At 47.1% G+C, this 14,426-nt stretch overlaps 3 protein-coding genes across 3 annotated transcripts; 1 reads left to right on the top strand and 2 right to left on the bottom strand.

Annotated features, from left to right (window-relative positions):
* Window positions 1-2,379: 2,379 nt before the first annotated feature.
* Window positions 2,380-4,125, top strand: H6S33_011996 (uncharacterized protein; the record flags this gene model as incomplete). Its single annotated transcript, XM_044843359.1, has 5 exons — window positions 2,380-2,750; window positions 2,844-2,945; window positions 3,024-3,602; window positions 3,728-3,877; window positions 4,008-4,125. 5 exons carry the CDS (start codon window positions 2,380-2,382, stop codon window positions 4,123-4,125), a joined length of 1,320 nt encoding a protein of 439 aa, XP_044695664.1.
* A 4,916-nt stretch (window positions 4,126-9,041) lies between these two features.
* Window positions 9,042-10,134, bottom strand: H6S33_011995 (uncharacterized protein; the record flags this gene model as incomplete). The annotated part of the gene is made up of 6 exons (XM_044843358.1): window positions 9,042-9,086; window positions 9,199-9,272; window positions 9,330-9,417; window positions 9,523-9,600; window positions 9,687-9,791; window positions 9,901-10,134. 6 exons carry the CDS (start codon window positions 10,132-10,134, stop codon window positions 9,042-9,044), a joined length of 624 nt encoding a protein of 207 aa, XP_044695663.1.
* Window positions 10,135-11,372: 1,238 nt separating this feature from the next.
* H6S33_011994 (uncharacterized protein) lies at window positions 11,373-11,828 on the bottom strand (the record flags this gene model as incomplete). The annotated part of the gene is made up of 2 exons (XM_044843357.1): window positions 11,373-11,420; window positions 11,520-11,828. The coding sequence occupies 2 exons, from the start codon at window positions 11,826-11,828 to the stop codon at window positions 11,373-11,375; spliced, it is 357 nt and encodes a 118-aa protein (XP_044695662.1).
* Window positions 11,829-14,426: the final 2,598 nt, after the last annotated feature.

The raw sequence follows: 14,426 nt of genomic DNA, 5'->3' as shown, positions 1-14,426 counted from the left end.
CCACCACCGGCACCACAACTCACTCACTCACAACCTCCGACAAACATCCATCCATCTCCGTCATCGCACCCCCCCCCCCCCCCCCCCGGTTCATTGTGCCTGTAAGAAATCTGCCGACCTCTCTACTGGCTCGCCCTTTTTCCCCCGTGCAGTCCACACACATCCCGATCCCATCACTTTGGTCATCCCGTCACCCCCGTCGCTCCCGTTGTCCTGTCCATAGGATCCGCTTGAAACCCAAGCATCTCTTCCATCTTCGAATCATTCACCACTGAGAGTCCAGGATCTGGGGACTACCACATACTACATACACGCGCACGCAGTACAACCTCCTGCTTTGCCCTTCTGGCGTATCTATCGAGGCATACATACACCTACCAGCACCTACCATACCTTTTCTCCTTCGTCCTGTTAACTGGGTCTATACTACACACACACTCTCTCGCTCACCCACACACTCACACTCACTCACTCACTACTCACTCACACATACTCTCTACCCACCCCCCCCCCCCCCCCCCAACCACCACCACCACAACCACAACCACTACAACCCTCCCCTCCCCCCCCCCCCCCCTACCTGCCCTGATTGACTTACCACACCTTGCCCTGACTGCTACTATACAACTGACGGCTGAGTGAGAGGCGCCAGACCGGGTTGTTTGGATTGAGGAGTGAGCTATTTACCGTCCCACCCGACGGCTTATTGGATCACGACCCAGCAATTGAATTACATACAGCTTCCTGCGACCTCGGGAGTTACAGGAGGGTTATACATATCGACCAAGGGAAAAAATAAACATACGCTTGTTTTCTTTCCCCCTTAACCCGCGAGGATCATAAGCCGACAGACAAATTCAAGAGCTTGCTAGGGTTAGAAAGGAAGGAAAAGAATCCTTTGGAAGGGTTGGTAGAAAGAGAGGCACACACGCGAAAGAAAAAAAAAAGAATTGTTTCTGTCGCACACCGCTTTTCTCATTCCACGGGTAGGGAATTGATACTGTGCAGACATTGAAAAACGAGAGAACAGAGAGTGCTACAATTACCAGGAAGTCGTTCGAGAAATTCAATCAATCATGGTAACTCTCCCCCCCTCCCCCTTCAGCTCCCTCTCACCCCCCCCTCCCTCCACGATCCCCCCGTCCCTCATCCGTTTCCGCGAATGGCAGCCGTATAGTGTTGTGCCCTCGGTCCCGGGGGATCTCGTTCTTTTATGCCCGTTGATGGCGGAGAGTTTTTTTTACTCTCTGCATTGTCCCTGTGGGATTCCCAATTGGCTTTTTCACTTGCACACTCCCCTCCTCCATCCTCCAAAGCATTGATCGCGTTTACCCATACATATCTGCTATTGTCATTACTGCTGCCGCTGTCTGTCTGTCTGTCATCTGCCATCATCATCTATCATCCGTCGTCTGTCGTCTGTCTCTGCGTGTGCCCATCTGTCTATCTGTCTACATACTATCTATCTGCCTGTCTCCGGCTGGCCTGCCGAAGGAAGCTTCCACAGCCCCTTCCATTCCCGGGCTTTTTTCCCTTTCCCACACCCCCCACCCCACACCAACGGGAAGCCCCCCCCACCCGAAACTGAGCTTTCCCATACCCGCCAGCGCGCGTCAATCATCAATTCAGTGCCAAACTTTTCTTGTTGATCGTCGTCGTCGTTGTCCAAGCTCAGGCCAGGGTATATAGCTTTTGTGGTCAATCCCGTTCCTCTCTCTGCCCTCAGCTCTTTTCTGTTTCAAACCAGACCCTCGGGTTTCTGCAGGCTTATTTTGCTTCTTTACGCTCCTGCCCGCTGGTTGGTTTGATATCAAACCTGCATCCTTTTTTTTTTTTTCACTCTCCCTCTCCTCCTCTTTACCCTGGGAAATTTTTTTTTCACTCCCCTTCGGATTATTCTACTTTACTCCTCACAAAAGAAATTAAGAGAAAATAATTTTTTACAACCCACCCCCGTCCATACAGCCCCCCCCCCCTCAATATATAAATCAATACGGACGTGTGTTTGTGAGCACGAATTTTTTTATTTTATTATATATATATATATTTCTCTCTTCTTCTTCTGCTTCTTTACTTTGCCTTCTTTGCTTGTCTGCCTGCCCTTTTTGATTCAATTCAATTCGAGACAGCTTTGCTACCAACCTATTCCCAAAGGTTCACCAAACCACCCATTCTGCTTTACCTCAATTCCCTTTTCCAGACAGACCAGCGCAGAGACAGGGACAGAGACAGGCCATTCAGACCACGCCCCACCCCCCTCCTCCATCCCTTGCATAATACCCCAAACTACCTATATACATATACCCCAGCTAGCTTCCCCCCCCACACACAGCCTATATCAATCCCACTCACAAGTCTTTTTTACTCTCCCCCCCTCCAATGCCTCCACTACCTCCTTCATCCACCTCGTCCTCATCTGACGATTTCCCATACCCACACCCCCATACGCCGCCCGAGTACTCGTGCAGCTCCATCCACATCCCCATACAGCACAAGGGCATAATGGAGGGCTACCACGACCACGAGGGCGAAGAAGAAGTGCGCGGGAGGAATAGTTACTCACTGGAACGCTTTCTGCAGGAACCGGGCAGCCCGAGCACTACTGGAGGAGGAGCCGGCGGCGGCGGCGGCGGCGGCGGCGGTGTGAATGGAAAGTACGGAACAATGAGTCCGGGATCGAGCATACAGGGCTACACGGGCCTTGCGGGGGGCGGGAGACGCCCGCGATTGCTGCTGATGGGGCAGAGAAGGTGAGAGTTTGTGTGGACCGCCGGGGGAGAGAAGCAAAGGGGAGGGTGTGGTAGTGCGGAAGCTTATATCTGGTGTGTGTGTGTGTGCTGTAGGAGTGGGAAATCGTCGATTAGCTCGGTGGTGTTCCATAAGATGTCACCCACGGAAACACTCTTTCTCGAGTCCACGACTCGCATACAGAAGGATCCTATCCAGTAAGGGCTCTCTGCATTGGTGGTGGTGGTGGTGGTGGTAGGGGGCCCAATTGCTAATCTAAAACTCGGCCCATATAGCTCCTTCATGGACTTCCAAGTGTGGGACTTCCCCGGCCAGCTCAACTTCCTCGACCCGACCTTCGACTTTGACCACATCTTTGGCGAGCTGGGCGCGCTCATCTGGGTGATTGACGCCCAGGACGAGTACCTGGACCCGCTCTCGCGGCTGCACGCCACCATCATCGCCATCCAGCGCTCGTACCCCGCCATCAACATCGAGGTGTTCATCCACAAGGTCGACGGGCTCTCGGACGAGTACAAGCTCGACACGCAGCGCGACATCATGCAGCGCACGCAGGACGAGCTCTCGGACAACGGGCTCGACAACGTGCAGGTGTCGTACCACCTCACGAGCATCTACGACCACTCCGTCTTCGAGGCCTTCAGCAAGGTCATCCAGAAGCTGATCCCGCAGCTCGAGACGCTCGAGAACCTGCTCAACGTGCTGTGCAGCAACAGCGGCATCGAGAAGGCCTTCCTCTTCGACGTGCTCAGCAAGATCTATATTGCGACCGACTCGAGCCCCGTGGATGTCCAGAGCTACGAGATCTGTAGTGACTACATCGATGTCATTGTCGATGTTAGTGAGATTTATGGGTAAGCCCCCGAGAGTCCCCGGGTGAGGTTGGTGGTGGTGGTGGTGGTGGTGGTAGATAGTGGCGTTTATTTTTTTTCTGTGTGTGTGTGTGTGGCGGCTGACATGTGGGGACGGATGTTACTAGCTACGACCGCAAACAACCTGCCGAAATCACCGATACCCACCACCCCCCTACCATCCCTGGCGCAGAGGATGAGGAGGAGCAGACAGCGGAGGCGTCGAGCATTATCCGCCTGCAGAACGGCATGGTGCTGTATCTGAGGGAAATCAACAAGTCAGGGTCCTAGTTCCTCTTTTTACTTTTTTTCATTCTGTTTTATTATCTCTTTTTTTTTTGCTCCGGGCGATTTCACAACTTGTGTGTGTGTTGCATGTGTGCTGACTGTTGTCGTACGATAATATAGATATCTGGCGCTCATCTGTCTGATGCGCAAAGAGGGCATCGAGAAGAAGGGGCTCGTGGACTTCAACGTGCAGGTGTTTCAGAATGCGCTGCAGCGGGTATTCGAGGTCGGACGTTAAAAAAAGAAACCTCCCATAGACACGGATGCGAACGAAGGACCCATGAATTGACGAAGAGAAACAAGAAAGGAAGTGGCTGCGGGACGGGAGTTGCGCTGCTACCTTGAATTTTACTAACTAACCTACCTACCTAATAACGAGGGGAGAAAAAAAAAGCGGAGTTTTTAACGATACGGCGCTGTGGGAGTGGGGGGGGGGGGGGGGGGTTGCTGGTTGGAACTTTGGCGCGGGGGGGGGGGGGGGGGGTTTGATATGATAGACTTTTTTTTTTACTTTGCTGGGATTTTTATTTTTTTCGCCGGGTTTGGCTTTTATTTTTATAGGGACCTTTTTTATTGCTATTTTTTATTTTATTTTTTAGTGAGGGGCCCTCCAAGATCAGGAGCCGGGGCGTAATGAATACTATGTAGTATTTCCACCTACAGTACTTAGTCAACGGAACGAGGAATATGGTTGTTGGTTGTTGGTAATGATTGAGAAATGATATCTGGCTTCTTCGATCTACCTAGGTAGCTCTTTGACCGCTAAATGCTCGCCCTTATCGTGTGGCTTTTTTGATGGCGCGCTGTTTGGTGGCGATAATATATGTATATTGCCTAGTAGCTAGGATGTGCAAGGGTGCGGTGGTCCCGCTCAGGCACCGGCGTAGGAAGGAAGAGACGGTGAGGTTGTAGTCTAGTGCTAGTGGGTAAGCTTAGGGTTAGGGATCTCCAGGGTTCTCACTTAGTGCGGGTGACGGCTGGGTTCTATTTTAGGTAACCCGCGGGGGGTGGGTTGGCGAGTGATGTGGTGTGGAGAAGTGGGTTGGTGGCATGTGCTGTGTGCTGTAGGGACTGATAGGTAGTGCGCGAGCTTGGGTGCGGGTGGATCGGTGGTGGTACAATCCACTCTCACTCGATATGGGGATGCAGTTTGAGCCGAAAACCTGTAATGTCCTTATAAGCTTATAAGGCGGACTAATGTCAGTATCAATATACATGTAGTGAGAGTCGACTATGGGGTGGATAGTGTCAGATCAATTAAAACAGAGTATTGTCTGCACGGCCCAATTTATGATTGGTATGATGTGTAATTTGTTTAGCCATGGCCATAGGCAGCTCCAAATAAAATCAACAAGCGGGTTACCGTATAAGAAGCAGCGAACATTAGTCGTACTAGATATATCAGATAAGATAGCACAATCTTGTGGTTGGTGGTGTGATGGTGGGTGGTGTGATGGTGTGTGGGAGTGGGGAAAAGTTGGTGGGTTTATGAGGGTTAGGTTGGAGGTGAGTAGATAATAGTGGGTAGAGGTTATGGGTCTGGGCTTAGGCCTGGGCAGGTGCAAAGAGAGCCGAGTGATCTCATGTGACGTACCCGCACACCCACCACACCCACCCTCCAAGTCGCCAACTTACTAACAAATCGGTACCAACATCACATTCATCCTTCCATCCAAGCGGAAATACAAGCACCACCCCACGCTCACCCCTATCCACACCTCATCCCAGGAAAGCCCATCCCTCCAGAATGAATAAATACTACCCTCAAGCTTTATGTATGTACACCCCTTCGGATCCGTGAACTAGAAGGGCTGTAGGTACGCTCAAGACACTGTGTAGCTTCCCCGCTTTAAGAAGGTAGTTAGTTCAGTTCAAGGTAAAGATGGTAGAAGATAGTGGGGTATGAGAGGGTATCGGAGGGACGCGATCTGGTTTATGACTCAAAGGCGGGTGGGTAGTTACTCTCGAACTACTTACTGGTGTAATGCAGTTAGGAAGAGCCGACAGGCCCGCTGATCACAAAACCGATCGATTGTAGTAATCCCTTAATATTTTGGGAACACCATATACGGATGTGCTTCAAGGTCTGAAGCATGGGGACGGGAGCGGTGAAGTTACTCGTGACTTTTTTCTCTACCACTGTCATGACTAGAGGAGAGGACTATCTGGGGTAGAGGTCGATCAGTATAAGAGACTGACTTGCACGAGTGATAGTGTATGATGGAGATTACTCATCCTGACCCTTGCGGATTGGTGGATGGGTGATTAATTGTAAAGATAACGGAGTGTGTTTCTAGGTTATCCGGTGGAGGAGCAAAGAGCTGTAAGTGCGACGGTGTAATTGGAAGGTTTAGCTAATAGCCTTTGTTAAGCGATGACTGTGGGTTCGGATTTACGTATGAATACTCCTTGAACCATGTTCTCCCCGCTCCCAATCATGCAGGAAGATATCAAAGATAATCTCTTGAGCTATATTCCACAGTTCCAGCCGGTCATATTTGGCTTGTCCCAAGTGTATGGGTCTGTAGAAGCTCTCCCAACAGCAACAGACTACAGTCCACACTCGAGATAAGGGTACTACGCCGTTATAATGTCAGAAAGTACTTTTCCTAGTGCACTAATTCTTACCAACACTTGGGTATTTACTTATAAATAGATATGACAATAGGCCTATGATTAGGTTCCAAAGGAGGATATGCAGACACCCACTTCACCTCATAGCAAGGTCCCCGACATCCCCCCCCTCGTAGCTCAGGATACCAAGTCGTCATAAGTCACGAAACTGTTCGCACGTATAGGCAGGGCCCACGGGATGGATGATCGAGTGATAGTGCGTGATTCGGCTGCAACGCCGGGACTAGACCCTCGCAACGGCAAAACACCCGGTGTAGAGAGTACCAATTGCAAGCGTTGATCCTATTCCGTCTCTCGAACTCAGGTATGCGGATCATGGGTGGATGAGGACGACCGTGAAGCGGGTATTTCTGAGGATTCCATAAGAAGGGTCAGACTAGCTCGATCCTAGCTATCAGTTAAGTGTTCGCTGCGCTGTACGAGATCCAGTGTTAGCTACATCTATTCGACACGTAGGAAAAGTGATGATGCTCATATTACTAGGCAGACTTGTCTCTTTAACTCAGTCCTGCCGGCCAGATAGATAATAGACCTGAAACAAATCGTCTCTCGGAAAACGGTATAATCTAATAGATATGACAGACCGAGTCTTGGGCAGGGGGGGGGGCGGGGGGGTATTTCCCCATCTAGTCGTAAAGATCGGGTATATTGGTGGTTAATGGGCCATGGGTTTATAGATGAAGAAACCAAATAAGGCTATCTTCTCACTGCCAGCTGGTGTCTTGAGACGGAGTGTCCAGACGGTATGAGGAGATACTACGTACTCCGGGCCCGGGAAAGCCTAATTATGACAGATGTATTTTTAGTGGCTAGTTGTTTGGTGCCTACGAGTAGCTAGTATGGACTGCAACCTACGTTCAAAAATGGGCGTTATCTACAATTACCCAGTGGAAATAGTAATGATATATCATGAATTACAACCACTCATTATTAAAAAGGGCTAGTCAAAAGTTGCGGGAGAGAAAGAGAGAGTTTGCTAGTTATCGAATCTATAAAAGTTTCTGTGAGTAGCCCTAAACCTGATGTTTAAATTTTGGCCGACCTTTGGGGCTTGATTGAGGGATGGACACCTGGTTTAGTTGTTTTTGAGAATATTTTGATATTTCTTTACCTAAACGTTCTTACTAGACGAAATTTCTATAGCCATTCCTGCGCATGCGTCAATGTCTAACCTATGTATGTAGTTCAATGACGGATTTGCAATTACTGATTATCAAAAATAGCACAATCCTCAGTATACTGGCCCCTCTCAGTTGGTATATAAGTCTCTAGTGGTTGGTCTTTCGCCATTCACTCAAGCAGTACTTCGCAATTGACCTGTAAGTAATAGGGCATCCAAGATATATCGGGTAGATCACAGACTATCACTCGTCGATCAGCGTGGTTTGGCCAGCTTTTTTTTTTTTTTTTGGTTTATTTCATTAATTGGTGGTTTGGCCAGCTTGTCTTATAAGGGAGAGCACTTACCCATATATTTAGCCTCTGAATCGATCATTTATAGCCATGTGGTAAATTCTTTTAAGCTACATAAGTAGATGTTTCCATGCTAATGATATATATACCAGCTTCCAACCTCTATCTCAAATCGAGTTATCCAAGAAGGGGACCAAAGCAGGGGCGAGCTATATCAATATTTATTATAAACCCACGTTTGAAACGCACATAGTGCTTACGACGTGCCTAATACCTTTTTTAATACATGTAGGTACATGTAGACATATATATGTCAGCTAAGATAGCCGAACTCATGACTGCATTGGTCAAATACCCACCACCGTACGATTATAAAGGAACTACATGTAATCATAAGTTCAAAAGGTCGAGAGCCAATTACAGGGTCAAAGATAGAACCCTAATAGTAGATAGCAGAACTATTTGATTGTCATACTGCTATCTTGTCCCATCATACAAAAGTTACGTATCCCACAATTGCACCTTCTTTTCGCCCCTTTACCCGATCAAGTGACTTCCTTATCACTTCCTGTACGTCTTCCCCGGCCCCATAAAATAAATACCTTCGATAGCCTACTACTCAGAGCCGGCAACTAGTAGAAATAGAAAAAACAGAGCAATCAGGAGAAACGGAAAAATTGAAAACAGAGCGATCAAGAGAAAGGAAACATTGAAAAACAAAACATCATGATCGTATGAGTAGAAATATCTCGGCAGGAAAAAGTATCAATATGGGAGGAGAAAATAAAGAAAGAAAAAAGAATATATGGCAGATTTGCAGTTATGTGAGACGACATTCTAAACGAGAGCTAGCTAGCCGGCCCAGCTGGGCGCGGGGGGATCCGGGAATGAAAAATTTAAGTATAGAGAAATATGCATGAGCATACGTATAGAATGCAATATAAGAATGAGGTTAAGAAATCCTCGCTGCAACTAAATGTATTAAAACGATGTACGAGGCGGTTGATTGTTGAGGATTTATGAGTTGATGTGGCAGATCTGAAAGCTGGTTTTGTGTAGTTCTTGAATCGTCGAATTATTAGGTCCTCTTCTTAACCTGTGAGACGCTTATGTTAATAAACATCTCTCTGGGACGGTTCTCTTCTTTCGGTACTAGGTAATGGATTAATTAAGGGCATACAAAGGGTTCGAATCTTATGAATACATAGGATAATCGGTGCTTGTGAGATACTCAGAAACAGCCATGGGAAAGGTAGGGATTTACTTTTCGAGACCGCTTCCATTCTTTAAGCCTCTTGCTCACAATATCTAGACTTCTCTTCATACACTCCTCGGTGGCTGTAGAAAGATTAGCAGTTTTCCCAGAATATAACCTCGTTACTTATTGTTACCTACGTTCCCAATCCCCACCCTCGGGAGTCTTCGGGTCTAAAAGGCTATCTATTTCCTCTTCTTCGATATCTTTATCGACCAATTTCGACATCTAAACAAAAGGATAAATATTAGCAGAAGGAACACGCGTATATACCATAATATCACACCCCAAACGAACTCAGAGTCTCAATGTCGAAGCGGAAAAGAAACTTACCTCTCCCACGGGTTTGTTTTCTTTCAAAAGATTCTGGTCTGACCCAGCACGCCCAGCTAGGTTCTCATTGTCATTTCTCTAAACATAGAGATAATGCATTAGCAAAGAGGTATTTCAAAAGATCGTCTTCAAGAGAAACGTATCAGAGAGTCCAAGCAACGTACCTCTAACTCGTCGGAGCTGACATCATCATCATCATCATCATCATCATAAAAGGTCCTAAGACCATTTTGTTTATGAGCTTGACCTTCACGATCATTAAAGGTGCTCTGTGTTTGGAGTGGGGTATTAGCAGCAGGGACATGATCTTATCAAAATAAGTAATAAACTAATGAGAAAACAGATTAGAGAGGGTTGTATCAGGCAATAGTAACCTACCTTTTGGGGGCTTTCCAGGCTACTCGTCGGGGAATCTTCGTCGGTATCAGGGTAGTCACACATAAGCGGACCCTCACCATCAGCCCCCTGATGGTGAGGGCCAGTAGTCCTAGACTCTGCGAAAGATTTTAGAGAATTTTCCCCCCAGATATTCGTATTAGGATCCACATCAGGCGGATTAATATTGGCAACGTTTTTGTCAGGCCGGTTATTAGATGACGAATGATCAGACATCTTTCTGAAATTAAATTGGGTATTATATCCGAGAATGTAAGTGAAGTTTAAATTATCGGACGTGAGAGTAGATGGGGCGAAGGAAGAGATGAATGATCAGGATTAATGGAGAGGAGAAGGAGAGTAGAAGGAGAGTAGAAGGAGAGTAGAAGGAGAGGAGAAGGAGAGGAGAAAGAGGGATCCGGGAAGAAGGATATAGGAAGGAGGAGAAGGTGAGGAGAACTAGAGCAAATAGCAAAGAGAGGAGAACACAAGCAGAGAGAGGAGGAGCAAGTTGGGCGGGCGGGACGAAAGTATGAAATCTAACATTAAAAATGCAAAGCAGCAGAAAGCATATATCTGCACGGTGCCTGCTCGGAAGCTCGCAAGACCAAGCAACCCGGCCTATTCGAGCCGTTTATTCATCGCAACATGACTAAATTTTACAAGAAGACAATCCCCGTGCTCTGGAAGCTCACGGGATTATGAATCGGAATCCCCTTCTCATATATCCGTATTACTTGTGAATAATTCGACTCAATGCGCTGAATTGTTTAAGGCATTAGCCATAGCTGATGAGCTAAGTTTATATATATCGCAGCAGCGCCGAGAACGAGGTCATTGAGGCCAGGGCTCTTGGGGGTGAATACCCGATACCATAACCAGTTGGTGTATTCCTTACACTGGTAGCACTGCGTAGTTGATATCCAATTTTTTAAATACTATTATGCGTGGGCTTGGAAGAGCTTGTGGAGTATCAAGAGCATAGGTTTCTAAGATCACCGCCTATGTGATGATGTATTTAGAGCGTCAAATTCTAGTGACTATAATTTGCAAAAAATTCAGTATTGTTCAACTTGGATTTACTACAACTAATGTGTAGTAATTGGTAGTGAAGTTGGTTCTTACTCTTTCGGTGATATGCCAAGCACTGTCAATGATATTTGGTACATATTGACGTTGGCCTCGCATCCTTTTTTACACTTTACGGGTATTTGCCAAGGATTTGGGAAAGTTATATAATCCATTTTAGGCTGCATAATATCCGCACAAGATACACGTAAGAGAGCATTGACTTAAAATATGAAAATACCATTGAGAAATGAATTATTTACAATTCTGTAGCCATATTAGAACTGAGGAATAAAATCCTTGTTTGTGGACAGATCCCAGATCCTAAGATCCGCATTTGGCCCCAGAAGCTGATATCGGGTTTGCACTAATAGAACCGAGATAGTACATCTTGTGATCACTTGTGATCAAAAGTCCAGCAAAAGCTGCGGCGTCAATTTCTCTAGATCTTCAACCTGGCCCCCACAAATATATTAGCCCACCCGTCCAATTCTAATCACATCTCGCTCCACAAGCCGAGATAATTCCCGGGGAGGCACAGAAAGGACGCTCACCTCCAAAAAAGCACCCATATTCTTAACCCCGCCAGGGTCCTGCCCGCTCTCTTTCCTAATGGCAGCAGCCCTCCATATTGCCTCCCGAATAAATGTTTTCGTATACTCCCCGGCCGCGTTCAACGCTGGCTGAGAGATTCTCGTCTTCTTTTTCTCCTCGAAGAACTCCTGGAGCATACGCTGCAACAGCTGTGGGGGAACCGTCACGGTACTCTCATCCTGCTCCTCCTCCTCCTCCTCACGTGGAGCTGGGGGCGGTGGTGATGGGGGGTTCTTGGAAGCAGCAGCAGCAGCTTTTCGGGGAGGCATCGTAGAGATCGTGAATGTTTCTCTGTTTAATTACTGCGGTGAAGCACTTTAGGATGTTGGTTGAACGGCAAGTGGAGGCTCTAGCAATGTGTCTCTCACCTTCTTTGTAGAATTCTGCGTCAATTACGGGGGGGCGTGTATGTCGTACCTTAGAGACTTTCTTTCTTAGTTGTAATTGACGATCCAAATGTCTCCAGGTCGACGCGTCGTCCGATGTGATGTCGCTTAACACATGCCAGGTCTAGAGTAGGTTAAGTCTCGCATAGCATAATGACAGATCGACGGTACAACAAGCCTCAAGGGGCAGATGTCGATATTGGCTCCCCCCAGAACTGACTTAAAGTGGTAAAATCTAGTTTCTATTTCGAGTATCATCATAATATCATGTAACCTGCATCCTATTATCCTCTACCTCCCTTACCCCCCCACCTTCAATCATCCTTTCACCACAATTTTTCATTCAACCTCCCCACTCACCCACATGCCCACCCATGGCCAGGGAAGCCCGAGAGGAACAGGAATAGAATGCCCGAGAGAAACAGGAACAGAATGCAGCGTGGTGTCACAATATACGATTCCCTACTATATCGATATCTCCATAATCCTCACATATTGCGGTGTGTCCCGCCCCTGCGCCCCTACCCGTCCGATATTAAGTTTGTTCCCGCTCTTAGCTACAGTCGCAACTCGATATGCCGGAACTCAATACACCGGACCCTTGCTGTCCCGTACGAGATCCTCTGAGAATATTATTTTTCCTACTGCAAAATCAATCTGCTATCCCGGATTTTTGCTATCCCGTACGAAATCCTTAGAATCTTGGCAATCCGGCATATCGAGTTGCGACTGTACTCTACCTATCCGAATTTCTGCATATACAGCAAAGCTGCTTGACACAGGGGAGGACAGGCTAGTATCATGATACACCAACCGGTAAAAATACCCTTCCACTGAAAAGAAAGAAGAAAAAGTATGTAGTACATTAATTCTCAGGTCTCCATAATGGCCCGGCCTCTATATTTCCCGTGATCTAAAGTACTGAAGCTTAAAGTATATGAATGCAATATATGTGCACAAAACCGACCCGCGACAGTGTTGACTTCCCGTAAATCTTACATGCCGATCGAATAATTGAATGTACAGTAGAAAATAGACAAAAAAACCCAAAATCAAAAACAAAAAGAATTTAGGGCGGCTAGCCGTGAATGAGAAAGAAAAGAAGGTCATAAAAAAAACTGGCCCTCTGAAACATATGGTAAGGTACACTTCTAGTTGATCACCGCGGTAAGTGACCGCTCACCTTCCCCTTTCCCCACCTGTGAGACACAAAGGAAAAATACTTCTTCGTAGCAGCGACAAAAAATAACAGAAAGAACCGGTACCCATAACCCCAAACAGACCAATAATACATATAAAAAAAATAAGAATACCCCCAGACCAGCCCAAAAAAGTATTACGAAAAACGAATGAAGAAGGGAAAGGTACCCAAACAGGAACAAACAACTCCGGCCAAAAATGCAAAGAATCCCTGTGCAACCAACTAAAACCCTGTACCCCGCACCGCACCCCCCCCCCTTTACTAAACTACTTTGCTCTTACTGAATAGATTGAACATACTACGCTTCCTCATCCTTCCCCCGGCAGTTGTTGGGCGTGGTTCGTTTGAATCGCGCGTCGAGGGCAAGTCGCTAAGTGCATCGTCGTCTCGCTGCATCGGGTCCGGGAGTGATCTTTCATAACTTGTTCGCTCTTTTTTTGATCTGTGCCGTGACATGGATCTCTTGACACTTTTGTCGCGAATTATGCCTGCCTTCTCAGCAGCTCCAGTCCTGGTCAACTCCTCCCTCTCCATCAGATCGAGCATCGTGGTTCCGCCAGTGGCGTAGTTTGCAAAATCAGGGTCAACGAATCTAATATATCCCCTGGTCCCGACAACTCCAAGGTTGTTGTTGATCCACTCCGAAATCAGTGCCGCATTACGTTTGTTGCAAGTAGGTGAGATCATGCTCAGAGAAGTTATGGTGAGCATGTAGGAACCATCAAATGTGCCTCCCATTACCATGCATGCCGAGTGGTCGATCGACACGCAGACAGTCTCCTCTGTCCTCCCATAACGTTTTGCAATCATTTCAGATAGTGATTTAGCAAATTCAAACTCGTTTTCGAGCTATAAGCGCACATTTATGTCAGCCTGAGATTTCGGGAACGGGTGTAACGATATACTGAGAAGATAATGTGAGGCTCTAGTAAAAGCAAACATAAAGAACAACGTGCGATAGAACCAAAAAGGAAAGAAGCTTGAGAGATTCTTACAATGACATTAGTCTTGAGCTCAACCCAGACTCCAGCACTTGTAGGTACTACCGGCCCTGTTTCCCGGACAGCAAAGACCTCTCCATAGTAGCCAGCACCCTTCATAGATCGTTTCCTGCCGAAATCAGATTTGGATGCCTTTTTGAACAGCCCTGGGGCAGCTGGTGTGTCTCTGCCGATGTCACGCATGTTTTGAGGTTTCTGTGACTCTAGTTTGTCTCGATCGTCTCCTGTTCCAAAGGACATGTCTGTTGGTGCAGGTGAGGGAGGTTCTCTGCGCTCGTA

Source organism: Morchella sextelata (assembly GCF_020137385.1).
Source record: "Morchella sextelata strain SCLS chromosome Unknown scls_7, whole genome shotgun sequence".
Lineage (NCBI taxonomy): Eukaryota > Fungi > Ascomycota > Pezizomycetes > Pezizales > Morchellaceae > Morchella > Morchella sextelata.
The sequence above is the reverse complement of the archived record's forward strand: the minus strand, read 5'-3'. Positions and strand labels throughout refer to the sequence as shown.